At 52.0% G+C, this 16338-nt stretch overlaps 1 protein-coding gene across 1 annotated transcript in view; it reads right to left on the reverse strand.

Annotated features, from left to right (window-relative positions):
• FARP1 (FERM, RhoGEF (ARHGEF) and pleckstrin domain protein 1 (chondrocyte-derived)) overlaps positions 1–16338 on the reverse strand; it is a 225041-nt gene that overhangs the window by 22668 nt on the left and 186035 nt on the right. Inside the window, exons 14-16 of the mRNA XM_004680293.2 lie at positions 5421–5608; positions 4880–4969; positions 2997–3130 (exon numbers count right to left, since the gene is read on the reverse strand). Of these exons, the coding sequence (XP_004680350.1) occupies positions 2997–3130; positions 4880–4969; positions 5421–5608 (412 nt within the window). The remainder of the gene's footprint in view (positions 1–2996; positions 3131–4879; positions 4970–5420; positions 5609–16338) is intronic.

Genomic DNA, 16338 nt, shown 5'->3' on the forward strand with positions numbered 1-16338 from the left:
AAAAAAAAAAAAAAAAGCTTCCTTGGGGGCCCTCCCTGGCTGCACAGCAGGTTAAAGCACAGCACTATCCCAGACTCTGCAACACCAGTTCAATCCCCGGCCAGGGAGTGACCCATTTGGCGCAGCAGACCTCTCCTATCTCCCCATTGCTCCCCTCAACAGTGTTTCAGTCAGTCTGCCTGTTTTGCTCCTTATTCTGTCTCTGGTGAATCCCCTCACCACCCCCCCACCGGTCTGTTCCCCAGTTTTGTATACATAAATAAATCTTCAAAAAAAAAAAAATTAACTTCCTCGTGACCCATTTTTTCCACTGAACTTATGTATTCAAGGCTGGTCCCTTCTTAGCCAGCATTAATGACCAGTGACTGATCAGTGACGCCTTGTGCCCACACTGGACATGGTATAATGCCCATGAGAGGGCCTGGGCCTACGTGCCTGCCAGCCCTGAGCCTGCACAGTGCCCAGCAGGTGAAGCCTGGGCTCAGGCACTCAGGCGCATGCTCACTGCCTGCAGACTCCAGAAACAAGCTGTACCCGGCTGAGAACTGCAGATCAAGGGAGCGCAGACATTCAGGCTGTCAGGAGCACCCCACATCCGCTGTTCTGGAACAGGAAAGCCTCACAGTCATCCCACAAAGCCCTTTCAAAGGACACATTTCTGGTCTCGACCCCGCGACCTGCTTTAGGGGGGTCTGGAGGAGCTAGCAGCTCCCCACCCAGGAGACTAATAATAAACAGCTGGGTCTGGGGTTTCCCCAACTGATAAGTACCTGCCGGAAGGCGCGGCGACCCCATCTCAAGACCGGAAGGAGACCGCCACGGGGAGTCATGCCCGCAGGGGCGCTCAGCGCCAGGACACCCTCTCCCACCTTCGGACACGGCGTCTCTTTGGAGACTGCCTCAAGCCGTCCGCAGGCACAGCTGAGAAGGGCCAGTTCCCCGCCTTCCCTTACTCTCCATTTCCACCGTCAGCCTCAGAGCTGAGCACAGTCGCTGCAGGAGCGCTGGGCCGAGACGCCCAGGAGGTCGCGCTCCGGCTCTGGTCTCTCCCTACGGGCCGCCACGGCCCAGGCCTGGCTGCGCCCTGGTGCCACGGGGGGCCAGGTTGTCTCAGAACACCCCGACGCCGCTGTCCTCTCGGAAACTCCGATGCGGCTCTATCAGCGGCCACGGCTAAGCGTTTGCAAAAGTTCCAGGTGGTTTCAGTGATGAGCGGCGAGTGGAGAGACAGGTGGCGACCGGCTTCTCTCCTGCTGCTGCACACTGGGCTTGTCCTCCCTCGGTCCGCCTGCCCCAGCCCAGCCCAGACCTTCCCCCGCATGCACCGGAGGGCGTGAGGGGCGGAACTGAGTCTCTGACGTTGACATTTATTCCTGGAAACGTCACCAGCTTGGCTTGGCTGAGGGAGCCCCAGACTGACCACCTGCTCTCAGGTCAGTCTGCCGCGTGCTTCTGGGATCTGCGTGTAAAACCTCAGTAAAACCTCGATTTTGTAAGCAACTGTGAAGTCGGATGTGAGGGCGTGAGCCTGGCGCGAATCCCCAGAGCCAGATGCTCTCTGCAGGCAACAGCCTCCACGCTGGCTCGCAGGTCTGTGCCAGTGGGGGATGCCACCGGGCCCTCTGGAACTGCTGTGGGGGTACCAGCTCGAGGGGCCCCAGCCCACGGTGGTGTGGGGGTTTCTGCTTAAATCAGCGCAAAGCAATCTGCGCGGTGAGTTTCTACAAGGCACAGCCCGCAAGGTCTTGGACCCCACCCTGAGGTCACAACATTCACCTTTGTATGAATGAGGCCACGCACAGGACACGCCACGCAACAGGACTTTCCAGGGAAAGTTTAGGAAGGTAAAAACAAGAGTTCGTCGAGTTTTGTTTTGTTTTGTTTTTTAACACTGATAAAAGTCCTCTCACACTCACAGCTCGCAGTTTCCAATCGCCCCCCTTTGCAAGTGAGGCCCACTTCACACCTGCCATTTCTCCTTCCTGGCTGTTTCCTCCCTGGGGCAATTCAGCAAAGCCTCCCCTCCTGTCACGGGGAGGACCTTACTCCCGGGGAGGACCGCGCAGGAACCGCCTCCCATGAACTGGAAAACACCGCGGGTGACCGAGCTCTCCTGCTCGGTCCAGGGTGCGGCCCTGTTGGCATGAGATCCCCTGGCCCGGGTCTCCTGGGGCTCCTCCGACCCCCGAGGGAGTCCCTAAATGCCTCCGAGACCACGGGAAATCAGTTTCCAATCGGCAGAGAGGGCACAGTAAGTGATTTTCATTTGTGTCGAAAACCCAGAAGGCTTTTGCTATTCTTCTCCTGATATTTTCACATTCATGTTTAGTACAGTCAATCCCCCCGCCCCACCCCGTGTTTACCTGCAATGGTCTTAAACAATTGGAGTTTCCTGTAAAAGGTTCGACTTGAAGCAAGGGTGAGCCAGAGCTCGCGTTTGGCACTAAGCACACACACGCTTCTCCTCTCAGGTTAATGTTTCATTCTGAGTTTGCTGGACACACTCAACGGCGCGTTTGACTGATCTGCTAGGCACGACTGGTAGGTGACTCCCAACCTTTGGATCTCTCTGACGTGTCATTTCATGTATGAAAGTACACTGTCTTAAGGTAAATTCCTAGAGTCACGGCCAGTGTGTGCGGGCTGCTGCAGACAGGCTTCCCAAGGGACTGCCTGGGGCAGCCGTGAGTGAAACATTGCCAACACCTCAGAGAGTCTCTTATCTGCCCCTCCTCTTTATAACCTGCTGCGTCCCCTCAGCATACAAACTGTCTTCATTGTCTGACACCCGTTTCAGTATCACAAGGAAATGCATTGGGGGAGGGTAAATCGAGGGGGCGAAGCGGGTGACCTCAGTGCACGTTGCACTTAACTGAGAGTCGCTTGAAGGCCGACCTGCTGCAGCCCGTTTCCCGAGCTGTTTGGCAGTCACAGCAACAGCGGGCGAGGAGGAGGGTCTGGGGAGGGAGACAATAACCAGACGCGGTTACACTCACCACACGGCCAGTCGCTGCTCGATCTCCTTGAGAAAATTTGTGTGAAATTTGTGCAAAGGTTCAAAATTCGGGAAGATGAGGCTCTTCAAAGCTTCGGGCATGGAGTCCTCTTTGCTCACTGTGCTTTGAAACCACTGGGAAGAAAAGGGGAGGTGCTCAGAGGTGGACCGTCGTGGGGCCAAGCCCGGGGGTGGCGTGAGGCAGGGGCGACCTGGGCTGGGGGCTTGTGGGGAGCCCCGGCCTCCTGCTGCTGCCCGCTCCCATCAGAGGGGGTGAGAAGCCCCCCCTCCCCTGCTCCTGCCTCCTGGACTCTACTACCAATCCGTGGTAGAAGCCACCAGGAATCTGTTACGGGGCTGCTGAGACGCCCATGGAAACCCCACGCTGGCCAGTTTCCGGTGACCACTGGCTCGCTCCCTCGGGCTCGTCCCGCGGACACTTGCCATCTTGGCGCCTCTGTTAAAACGCTGGGCACAGGCCCTCCCTGGTGGTGCAGCGGGTTAAAGCACAGTACTGAGAATCTAAAGCCGCTTCCTCATGAGTTCGATTCCCGCCTGCCCCGGAGGTGACCACATGGCGTGGCAGACCTCGCCTGACCTGCCCACTGCTCCCCTCAGCAGTGGACTTCGTCGATCTGCCTGTTCTGCTCCCCACTCTGTCTCTGGTGAAGCCTCTCGCCACCCCTGAGCCTCTGGCCTGTACCCCAGTTCTGTATGCACAAATAAATAAATCTTTAAAAAATATATACTTATAGGGCCCTCCCTGGTGGCGCAGCGGGTTAAAGCACAGCACAAAGAAGCTTAAGCCACTTCCGCATGAGTTCGATCCCCGCCTGTCCCGGAGGTGACCCACAGGGCGCGGCAGACCTCTCCTGACCCGCCCGCTGCTCCCCTCAGCAGTGTACTTTGTGGATCTGCCTGTTCTGCTCCCCACTCTGTCTCTGGTGAAGCCTCTCACCCTTCACATCTCTGGCCTGTACCCCAGTTCTGTACAAATAAATAAATCTTTAAAAAAAAAAAAATATATATATATTTATATATATATATAAAAAAAACCAAAACGCTGAGCACAACGGTGGCTGAACCGCAGGGAGGAGGCCAGGGCCGCCACACACAGCCACTCCTCTCCCAGAGTTGAGGCTACTTACGCCTGCACCCGCGGGGCCGCCAGGGGACAGAGACACAGCTGCAGGCTGCATTTGCTTCTGGGACTGATGAAAATACTGAAAAGCAGCCTTCTGGCAGGCTTGCTGGCTCAGCACAATTTACTACCAGCCAGGAAAGGAGGCTTCTTTTATCTCAGAGTTCTCCCTCAAACAACCCAGGCAGCAGCAGCTGACCAGGCAGACCCGGAGTCCCGTGCACGCTCTCAGGAACATTTCAACTCCTCCACTTCAGAAACTTCCTCTCTTTGCACTTAAAGCGCAATGCTAGGGCCCTCCCTGGTGGCACAACGGGTTAAAGCTGAGCACTATGAAGCTACCACAGCACGAGTTTGACCCCCAGCCAGGGAGCTGAGTGGCACAGCAGACCTGGCCTGACCCGCCCGCTGGTCCCCTCAGCAGTGTACTTCAGTGGATGCACCTGTTCTGCTCCCCACTCTGTCTCTGGGGAATCCTCTCACCTCCCTCTGACCTGTACCCAAGATCTGGATGCATAAATAAATAAACCTTTAAAAAAAAAAAAAGCACAAGTATAAAAAACCTTACATATTCTTATGCAAATACACTGTTTGTGTCTAATCTCATCACCTAGGACAAAAAGCCCTTCTAACTGGGGCGCGAGAAGCCAGCATTTAATTAGATGCAGCTTCTCTCCTGATGCTGAGCACTGATTGAGAAAAAATGAGGTGACTCACTGCTCCTGGAGAACTGGGACACCTACCGAGGTGATCACTTCAAGGTCCTTCAGGTAAGTCCTCTCGGTGGTGGACACCTCCTTGGCAATGAAGTACGCCTTGTCGGTTGGGAACCGCTGCAAGAACCGGGAAAGCACACAAGACGTGAGGGTCACGCTGCATGGCGGAGCCGGGAGGCCCCCTGCTAAGAAAATGCTGCTCACAGCCATACTGGCTAGCTCGGTCCTGTTAGCCGGGACTGCGGCTAAATACGCTCTTACTGACTCCCACTGGGCGGAGAGGATGCAGACGAGGAGTGGACTTTGAAGGTGAGAAAGTCTAGTTTCTTCCATGTGACTATTGTCCCGGGGCCAGGACCCTCATGAGTCAACCCAGCAACCACCACCCAGAACGATCCCGTGAAACGGGCACCTGGAAAGGGCATTAGTGCAGCAGCAGAGGGAAGCAGCCTTCAAGGAAAGAGCTGCAAGGGGAGCGGCAGTGGCCTTTGTCCTGGAGCTGGGCTGAGGGTGTGGGTGCCCAGGAATGGGGCAGGTGTGTAGGGGGCGGGGGGGCAAGGGGCCCCACCTTGCGGCGGCCCTCCTCCTCGTCATCGGTCCGGGGGCACGCCTGGTCGTTGAGCAGCGGGCTGACCAGGGGCGACGCCTGCTTGGTGTTGGGGCTCAGAGTGGGAGACAGGATGACGTGGGGCGGCAGAGCTCCTCCCTGTGAGCTGATGGACAGCTCTGACAAGTGAGGACTGCCCGTCTGGGAGCCTGTGTGGGGGACGAGACGTGTTAAAGAAAAGAAAGTAACTTCTGCCGGGACCTGCTTCTACGGCCAGCGTTGGCCTTTTCCAATCTTTACAGCCTTGACTGCCCGAGAGCAAAGGAGGCTCTTCCCCGCCGTCCAGTTATCTGGTTTAATGGCGGCGGCCGCCTCCCGGACACCCAGCTAGCATTAACTCAACGAAGCCTCAGTGACGGAACGGGGGGGGGGGGCGGGGTGAGACAGCAACAGTTAGAAGCACAGGGAGCCCCGAGAGCGTCTTCATGTCCTAACTAGCGCCGCGCTTCTAAGAATGACATGGAATCGCTATCACGAGGAGACGTGGGGAGTGACTAGAAAACGGAACTAGGCTACCGAGAAGCTATGAGGCACACGGCTCCCCAACTATGTCTGGGGAGCAACGGCCACCGCTAAGAAAGCACCGCCTCCCCATTCTACAGACAGAGCGAGCTGGTGGGTACCTGGTAGCGCACTCCACGCGTCTCACTGTTTGGAACAGAAACACTCGCGTCACAGGTACATGCAAAGTGAGGCAAAGTGATCATGCAAAGCTGGAGGCAATTACGTCAGCACAACGCCCCTGGGTGAGTCAAAAAGTGACAGGTCCGTCATGACTCCTCTGAAAAGGACACCATGTTCAATCACGTGGCCACGTGGGACCCCCAGTGTGAACACGGGCTGTGGTCAACGCAGATGAAACCCTTTGCCAACAGGATTTTGCAAATAGCAATACCTCGACCCGTGAGAGCTAAATGGGACGTTGCAAAATCAGCTTCTGCCCGCTGCATCTGACCTAAGCCCTCTGCCATCCTCAGGCGATCTGCCACCACCAGTGTAAACAAGGGTCAGCACCCCCCGCCCCGGGCTGTGGCCACCCCAAAAGACGACAGCATCAGTGCGTTCTCCATTCTCCAGTTTGAGGCTCCTTGCTACTCGCACACTAACAAGGGTCTCTGAGAGGAAGGTGAAGTGGGGTGTTGCAGCGTAACCCCATTTTCTGGACCTCTATCCTCTCCCTCGGGATTCACTCAGATCCATTTTGAGTCACAAGATAGGACAGGTAGAATGGAGCTGAGGAAGTAGGGTGGTGACCGTAGTCCTGGCCTGACGGGGCTGGAGAAACCACGTCCAGCCGCCGCCCCCGCCCAGGTTGAGCAGCAAGCCGGGTCTCCCACACAGGCCTGAAGAGCCACCACTCCTGGGAAAACAACAAAAGCAGATGTCCTGCACCCGCCATGGGTCAGTGCAATGATCCTTCAGAACAGGTTAGGAAAAGTAAGCAGAGGGCAGGCTTAAGAAGTTAGTGTTTTAAAAACCCATTTTTAAATCTTCACACATATGCCACTGGCATGAAGCTCTGGTGTTAGCAAAGACCCAGTCACCCCACGCGCCACCAGACCCAGCACCGCCCGGAGAAAAAGGCCAGAAATTGCTTCACAAATGTCAATTTTATTGACACTAGTGCACAACTGAGTACAATGATTTGCAAAATCAGAACTCGTCAGGCAGAAAGAGTTGACACAGAAAACTGCAGTTGTTTCAAGGTGCTACTCTAGTCTCTTTAAAAAAAAAGTCACAAAAGAGACAAATGTTATCACTACAAGTAAGAGTTAGAAAAGAGAAATTCTGGGGCTGAAAACAAATCATGCATCTGCGAGGCGCTTCGGAAGAGGTATCTTTAGTCGTCCGCGCAGCCTGGCGACCCGGGGGCTTAACTTCAGCTCGCAGCTGCGTGCGGCCAGGAGGCCGTTCTAAGGGGCCATGCTCGGACTTGACTTTGCAGTGATGTGGAGCAAAGCATTCACCTCAGCGTGGAAAGAGATGGAGCCAGGGATAAAAAGCAGTTAGAGGCTGCAGGAAGCAGTGGGGGTGGTGCCCGAGAGGCGCCCCAGGACGAGGGAGAAACAGGGCCACATGGCCACATGCTCAAGGACCATCCCTCCCACTGCCCATCGGCCATAAGCCACTACCCTTGGGACACCCCAGGGCGCGTCCACGTGGAACAGACTGAGGACAAGCGAGCAGTGCCAGGAGAGGTGCCGCCTGCTAAGAGGCAGGTCACATGTCAAAGACGCCGACAACGTATGCCACGTGGAGACACGTGGCAGCACCTGGCGCAGGTGACAGTGAGCTCCATGCCAAGCCGTGGCCCGGGGCACAGCTTGGGGGCACCCGGACATGAGAGCAAGGCCCCACGCAGCATGAGCAGCATGTGACCTGGGGAAGGACCCCAACCAGGCCGCCGAGCCCCTCCACTGTGGACTCCTTCAGCTGGCTGTGTGACCTCTCACCAGGCCTAAGAAGGGAAGGGGGTGGTTGGTGTGAACTGAGGCCATGAGCGCCGGATCCCCAAACAGCATGGCCTCGAAACCCATCAGCAACTCACAGAAAAGAAAGGTCTGAAACCCTGAAGCTCCAGTTTGCTGATTTGAGCTGCATTCATGCAAAAACAGCTGTTTTCTCCCCTGGCGAGAGAATCTACTCCAGACTTTGAAAATGCACAGGGGACGAGATACCAACAAAACCAGCGACTCGTTTACCATCGTCATGACCTACATGTGCTGAGGAGGGCAATGAGGAGAATCTGGGAGCTTGGTGAGTAAATGCTCTTCTGACTTTGCGCCAGTGTGGACCGTGGCTCATAGCGACCGGGGTCTGTGTGGGCCCACGCTTGGCAGCTGGCAGAGCGGGGTCTGAAGCCAGGGGCTAAGAAGTGCGCGGAGCCCGTTTTCACTGAAGTTGTCCCTTTTACAAAAAAGCCAACAGACAGGGTGGTGGTTCAGAGGAAACGTATCCGCTTGATTTACAGGGTCTCAGGAAGCCCGGTCACCTCGTGCAGCCTGTCACCAGCTCGGACCACAGCCTGGGCCGAGAGGAGCAGTGACCGCTGCTCACTGGACCTACTCATGCCTGGGTCTGTTCATTTTTTTTCCTTTATGACAAATGAACACAAAAAGAGTTTCTTTTATCAAGGGACTCTAGGTGAACAATTTTGGGGGATCGTCTGAGAAAGCACCTGGACATTAAGGCAGTAGGTAGAAGTTTAAAGAGATGAGAAAAAGATCTACCATCCCCTCAAAGTCTAGATGTGTCTGAAATATTTTTAGACTTTACTTTTCCTATCTCAATAATTTTTTTTAGGCATTCAGTTATAGTTCCAGATACCAACTCTCAAAAACCTCTTCCAAATGATTTCCAGACCCTCTTCCCTACCACTAATCTGTCTAGAAGACAGAGTTTATGTCACCCCATGGCCTGGGGACACACTCAGTCGCCTGCTCTCCTAGGAGGCTGATACTTGCTTTTTAAAATCCCTTTAAATGTGCACATTCTTGTGGCACAAACAATTGTGAGACTTCAAATGAGCGTGGCCACATTTATGGATTTCAATGTACTACCTGGCCTGGGAACTGGTGGAGCTTCTGTGCAGCATCCAGGCCGCATCCTCTGGGCCAGCCCCTCAGCAGAGGTCACACAGGTCGTGATAAACAAGCCAACTCAGGCCCCTCTGTGGGGGTGGGGGTGGGGGAGTTTTCATCTGGAGACCTGGGGGAGCAGGGGGTGCCGTCGAGTGGCAGCCAGAGTCCCCACTGTAAGGAGGGTTAACAAACTCATGCAAATCTGGGAAGAGAGAATTTTCTAAAGCATTGTTCAAGTTAAAAAAAATACTGTTTAAAACACTTAGCCCTGTTTTGTATTTTCAATGGGTCAATAAATTGGTCATGTCCGTTTTTCAGATTGTTTTTTCCTGTCAAGGAGGGCATGAAAAAACTTGACAATTACAAAGAGGCATAACCCAAGTTGGCTTCTTAAGTGTTTAAATATTTGAGAATGAGGACACTGATGAAAATGAGGCTACAGATGCTTTCTCAAGTCTGCTTTGTAAAAATGTCTAAAGTGCAATTATTAAAATTTATCTTAGCTGATTCTACAACAGTTCCCACAAACAGCTATTTATTTGGCTGTATTTCTTTAAATGTCTACATGCCACTTAGCAATCATGACCGGTCTCCTGGTATTTGGTTCTAAAATGGGAGTTTTTATCTCTGTGTACCCAGAACCTGCTTTGAAGGCACGCGTAGAGAAGATACTACATATGGGGTTGTCATCCATCTGCTGAAAGGCTCTTTTTAAAACCTACAGTGACCTCTTAAAATAGAATACAATGAACTCTCTCTGGAGGTTGTCAGTTTTTGAAAACCAGTTGTCAGTGTCGCACTGAGCACTGGGTGTTCAGTAAGGGCAGCTTCTCACTCCAGCCTGAAACTAAGCTCACCCCACCCCGATGGGCTGTGTGGAAAAAGCGAACAATGTTTAATCGCAGTGACAACATTCCACAGAGAACCAGACACAGGGTTCGCAACCCAGCGCATTAGCCTCTTCTGGATCACTCGGGTTGTCGTGGCTAAGGCACACGGCACACGTGCTTCTGAGGCCAAATTCCTTCAAGAAAAGTGTTACAAGCAACTCAACATCGACTTCGCTGTTGGTCATGAAGCAATTCGGAAAACAACAGCGATGCAATGGGCAGAAAAAGAAAAGGAAATGCTACGCATGGGAAAAATGATGGCGAGTGCACTGACTTGTTCTCGCGTATGGGGACAAGACAGAGGAGCTCTCCTTTGTCTGAACATAGTGATGGTGGAGGCGGCAGGCTTTGGGCTGGAGAACACGGTGCTTCATACCAATGAAAAATACCATCTTGTACTCGGACAAGGCTTCAGCCATCAGTGGGAAAGAACAGTTACAATGCACAGTTTTTAGAGCGAGATACCTGTTAGGACAAGTAAAAGCCTCTTCAGTTTAAGGTTAACGAGAGCTAGCAGCACCATGCACACTGTGACCCGAGCGAGGCCGTCCATGCTGCAGGCAGCACCAAGCTCACTGTTAGTGGGGAAGCCAGAACCTGCCCGGGCTGCAGGTCCATGCTTTACTGAGATGCTGCATGCGGGCCGTGGGAGCAGAGGAAACCGGACAGCACCTGTGAGGGCCTGTATTTGGGGGTTCCACCCGCGCTAAAGCAGCTACTGGCCATGAGAAGCCAGTGAGCTGGGCCAGGTCTTCCCGAGCCCCTCTGGCCTGTACCTCCCCTCTCCAACCACTAACCCCCCTCTGCAGTAGCGCTATGGAAGGTTTCCACTCTGTTTGAACAGATGGCCCCATTCAAACCCAGCCGCCAACCCCGGGGGAAGATGTCCAAGCTCCCAAATACACTCCGGCCACAGACGCTCCCCGATTCCATGACCCCTCCCCTACAGTGACCCTGCTGGCGTCCCAGAGGGCCCGAGCCCCAGGCACGGCCAGAGTTCCCAGGGCGGGGAGGTGAACTCAGAAATTCGGGCACCCCGGTCACCTCTGTGTCCCCACCCGTGTCCCCGCCGGCATGGCGTCCCGGGCCTGGGTGGACGCGTGCTGCATGGAGACCAGGGTCACCATATTCTAGAGGAAACGGGCCTTCCAAGTACAAACTGGTATTTAGCAGTGTGAAAATAAAGACATCGGACTGTGCCCCAAATGCAGGAACAGAAGGCCGCCATGCTTTGAGGGCAGACAGAATGCTGGAAGGAAGCCTCCACCCTAGAGATACATGCTGACAAAGTGCATACAATGGAACAACAGAAAAATGTTTTCTCAAATTTATTAAACAAATGACAAAAATGAGCATGAAGTCCCCAGTCTTTCTATTTGAAAACTGATTCGGTGTATTAGAAATTTTTAATGAAATATTTTATCTGTAGTATTAATTAACACACGGAGAGAACAGAAAGGAATCGGATTAATCAGAGGCCAAGCTTGTGAGAGTTGGTTAGTGAGGGCTTCACAGCAACTTTCCAGGCAGAAAGGGGGTGAGCGTGAGGGGCAGGGACCTCGCCGGGGCGGTGCATGGGAAGCAAGCAGCTTTCTTCACTAAGGAAAGCCTAGCTTTGGTCACTCTAGAAATCACTGCAGGCAGATGGCAAGTGCTATTTTCCTTACAAAGGAACCTTCAGCCCAGGGGAAGGGAGCGTTAGTTCAGTTTCACGGACTAGCGAGTTCATCTGAGTCATGCATGACAAGCCTACCGCTAGGCACACAGCTCCCCACGACCCTTCTAGTATTTCTGCTTGAGACCCAGTTAACAAGCCAGCCTCAGGATCAAGTAGAAGCACCAGCCTCAACACTGACCACTACACACTTCAGCTCTTGCTCAAAGGAAGAGGGATCCTCGCTCGATGTGCTCTCTCTCTCACACACGCCATCCTCTGCTCAATGTGCACGCGCTCTCTGACACGCTCAGGCATGTGGCCTCCTCTCTCCCTCCCCCAGCCCTTGCTTTAGTTACATCCTGCAGCAACTTCTTCTAAGGAGGCAATGTTCTGAGAGGTTGCACCTGGCCCCCAAGCTCAAGTATCTTCCAGAACCATTTCCATAATTGCATTGAAAGCACTCGCCTGGCTTTCACCTCTTCCACCAGCGGTCAACTGCCCATCAGATCAGGTATCTGTGTCAACAGCTGACCTGTAATCCTGCCTATTTTCAACTATGAAGTCACACCAAGAATCAGAGTAACCAGATCTGGAAGCGGCACAAAGATGCAAAATGAGCTGCCTCCATCGGAAGTCAGAATCCAACACTGAGAGCCAAGAGCAGGGTACAGCTGGTTCCCTGCCGAGCTGTGACGTCTGTGTCATTCAGACCATCCGCACTGAACTGTCCCGAACAAATCACAGGCTAGTCCGTGTCTAACGCCTGCAGGAATAGAAGGCTTTCTAATGCTACCTAAGTTCCACCAGGGCATTTCATGGCTTTCACTGGAAAAGATGAAAAAGTTCCTCAAGAGAAGAGTCATTATGCTTTTTGGAGAGACGGCGCTGTTTATTCAATGAAGCAAAGCTTAAAACACACACTCCTCCCACCTACCTCCTCCGAAGCATTTACCTGGCATAAAACCAGCATTTACAGATTTTGCTCACAGGGAAAACTACTTGGAAAACTCAAGGAAACAGTCCCTAGCCCCTTCCAAACACGTCCCCAAACAGCTCCCTTCTTTCTGTTCCTTGATGCCCACAGGGCCAACCAGAGCAGCATGGATACATAGGGATGTTTTTTGCTTTTTATCCTATTTTTTAATAAAAACAACTGCTACATTAAGCAGCAGACTTATTTTGGTCTAAAAGTCATGGCTTCGCTGGAAGTCCCAACAACTGGTGTTAGAGGTATGTAGCAGAGTACATTAGAGGATCTGGTTCCCTGGATTAAGTTTCACTCCACTGAACAGAAACAGATGGAATTAAACTAACAAGGACAGAGCAGCGCCAGTAAATTCTTTTCATGTCACCGAAGTTCTTTAATCACTCGCTGCTCAGAGAAGTCGGCTCCCTCGTCCCTCTGCTTCCAAATGTTCTCATGGATCTGCCTGACATGGCTGCGGGTAAAACTCTTCCAAGAGCTCCCAGCAGCGGGTTACCTGCAGAGGCTAATAACCTCCTCAGGGTTCAGAGAAACATTCGTGGGGATTGCATAGAAGGCTTTGTGTCTGACTTGTAAACGCTCAGCACTATGCTGGTATTGAAACCGGAGGCCAGACAGAAGGTAACGAAACCCTTGACGACTGCAGACGGCAAGGGGGAGCATCCAGAGAATAGTGTGGCTTGGGGATACAACTGAGCTCCCTTGAGAGGCAGGTTAATGAGAACAGGGTCTCTGCAGAGAGGTGTGGCCGAGATGGGGGCAAATCCAGTCCCAGGCGACCTAACGATGAAGGGCGCCCCAAATTTCTCAGTCTAAGGCTGAGCCTGCTTGCAGCCTAACGGCATGAATGGTGACAGGTGGCCTGCACACTTCTGAGTGGAAATGTGGAGTTACATTTTAAATGGAAAAGCTGGTGAGCGCATGTGTACTCAGACTGCAGACCTGTGCGCGCCGTTTTAAACGACCTTTCAGAAAGAGAATTAAGTACTTCAATTTCCTCCTCTTTTAGGAATGACTGGGCAAGACACATCTCAGTGATGAGAGGGCCGAGAGGCCAGTGCGGCTTCTCATTCACTTGGGCCCGGTGCACTGCCCACGTGAAGCTTTCAGCAAGAGGCTCACGCTGCAGTTCAGTTCTGCGGGCCTGGCATTTTTAGCCCGGCATGATTTGAATCTTTGGAGAAGTTCTTGAGAATAAAGTCAAAAGCAATCCCATTTTAAGGGCAAGCCACGTGGCACAATGGAGTGAGAGATGGCTGAGAAAGTCCCCAAGATGAATCACATGTGTGGGAAGAATCTGGCCCACAGACTTCCTCTAATTAAATGCCTGTCTCATAAAATAACGTCAGTGGCCTACAGATGACCGTTAATGGGGCCAGAACGATACGTTTTTAAGTTCTGGAACTCATTAAATGTATTTCTTCATGCTCAAAGAATTTCTTGCTTTTTTATTGTATCCTGAACAAGCGGCAACAAAATCAACCACAGAAGGGTCTACAGGGTACATATTTTGATATACTACCTAACAAGAAGAAATATGAGTCAAGGAACCCTGGGCAGCCCTGAGGAGCACAATGATTTCTGTTTCCATTTATGGTTTGTCTTCCAGCCGAAGGCCCGAAGACGCCATTTCCCGGAGTCGTCATCAGCTCAAGACTGGGGTCCTGGGTGATGTGGGGTATTTCTCCTCTAGCTACTGGACTAGAGAAATTTGGGGGACAGGTCTGGGGAACATCTTTGGAAACCTGAAGGACTCATTAGCCTCTAACCTCTGCCACCTCTTCCTCACTTGCGCGCGGCCCGGTCTCCCTGTGGGCTGTGGTCCCCTCCACACCCTGCGTTCACCCCTCAATGTGACTGCGAGGCCAGTAAAGACCTGGGGGTGTGGAAGGTGGGCTGGTGACGGCTGGTCATTTCCCTGAGCTCTGCGCACAGGGAAACCACAGCACGTCAACAGGCCAGGCTACCCTCTCCTACAATCTTTGCTCCCCTAGAACCTATCGGTGAAGGCGGAGTTCTTTAGGACATGCGGTGTTTGAACAAACTGTCCCGTCTTGATGGCACCATCCGTCACGCTGGCTTGCTTGCTGCTTTCCTACATCCGGGCAAGCCGCAGGAAGGCAGGCACGCGCTGGTGCAAGAACCTCGAGGACTCGGGCCACCTCCGCTGATCAGATGCTTTTAAAAACACTTTTGATAAAACTCAACCCTTTAGGAGACTTCTCTGCTGTGGAGGTTGACAGCTGATTTGCATTCTACGCAGGCCAACTAATACACATCACTCATTCATACCTTATTACCAGACTGCTGCATAATTAGAGATAAAAAAAACTCATCTGGATAAATCACCTTCACAAGGAAACCACAGGATTTCAAATGTGACTCTGCTTAACTGACATTTGACTAAAGATATAGCAAATAGACATCTTTTTCTAACTCCAAACAGAAGCTGCAAATACATGTTATAACTGCAAAACCCCACGATGTAAAAAAACAGTAGGTACTTCCTACCTATCAGGAACTGTAGTTGCCTGATTCAAGTCTACAGGAATCTGGTATCCACAAGACTTTACTTAGTAACCCATACAAGATTCTCAAGTTAAAATACCGAATCACAAAAGATCCTATTGCATACAATGTCACAGAGTAAAAAGCTGATGTCTACAGAGGAAGGTTCTAGCTGTCACTTGGTCATGCACTAGAGGTGAATCTCTTCGTCAGGACAGGATTTCTCATCCATAAAAAGAAGGGTCACTGTAGAGGAGTTCCAAGGTTTTCTACTTTTAAAATTCTATGATTCTGGTCAATAGAGAAATCTAAAGCAAGACATAAATAGATGACTTCAATGAACATCTCTCAGACTACACAATAATCGGGTTGATTCATCAATCATGCACTGAATCAAATGATTAAGAAAAGTCAAAAAGTCTATAGAAAAGTAGATTCAGTTTTCATATTCTTCAAAACCAGCTTCTTGATTTCATGTGAACAGATAAACATTTGTGAACTGCAAGATCGGTCAATGCTTCCATCCGTGACACCCACTGCCAAATTCTACACAATTTCCTCAGCATGCCACGCTCTCCCTGTGAGAGAGAACCTAACCACGTGAGTTGAGCGAGGCCCCGGCACAGCACGAGCCGGGGTCTTGCATTGCTACAACTCTTTTCAACAACTTTGCAGTGACTTGGGATCCAAAAATGTCATTCCACAATTTATCTTTCTTAGAAAAGTACCAAAGACTGAAAAGTACCAAATAATAGTCATTAAGAAAAGCATTTCATTTGTGATACTTAACTCAGTAAGCGAGTCCAATAATTAGCTATCGTTTTCAGCATCTTCTACTAGAGTCTGGAAAGGCGATTACACCTGCTGAGAAGTGGGCCTGGCTGTCGGCAGATCCATCTGGGTAATCGACATGGCACTAATGAGATTCAAATTTCTAGGGTCAGGACCCAGGCATCACTACACGTGAGAAAGTCCCAGGTGGCTCCAAAGTGCAGCTAAGGCCACGACACAATGCAAGTTACACCGGGTTCTTCCTTTCAAATGGCAGGAACGCTGGGTGAAGGCACTGGCACAGGTGCGCAAGAGTTAAAAAGAAATCAAACCTCTCACTGCATACACCTTCGTTTTTCCCCGCACAGGAAAACATCTGGAAGTCACCGTTCACAAGAGTGAGAAAAGTAAGAATGCGTGTGCGTCACTGTGTGCACACACCAAAGAGCGGTCCTTCTCTGCGCGAGGCGTGACGCGGGCAGGCCCA

The sequence above is a fragment of the Condylura cristata genome, unplaced genomic scaffold (assembly GCF_000260355.1).
Source record: "Condylura cristata isolate star-nosed mole 26May11 unplaced genomic scaffold, ConCri1.0 scaffold00010, whole genome shotgun sequence".
NCBI classification, from domain to species: Eukaryota; Metazoa; Chordata; class Mammalia; order Eulipotyphla; family Talpidae; genus Condylura; species Condylura cristata.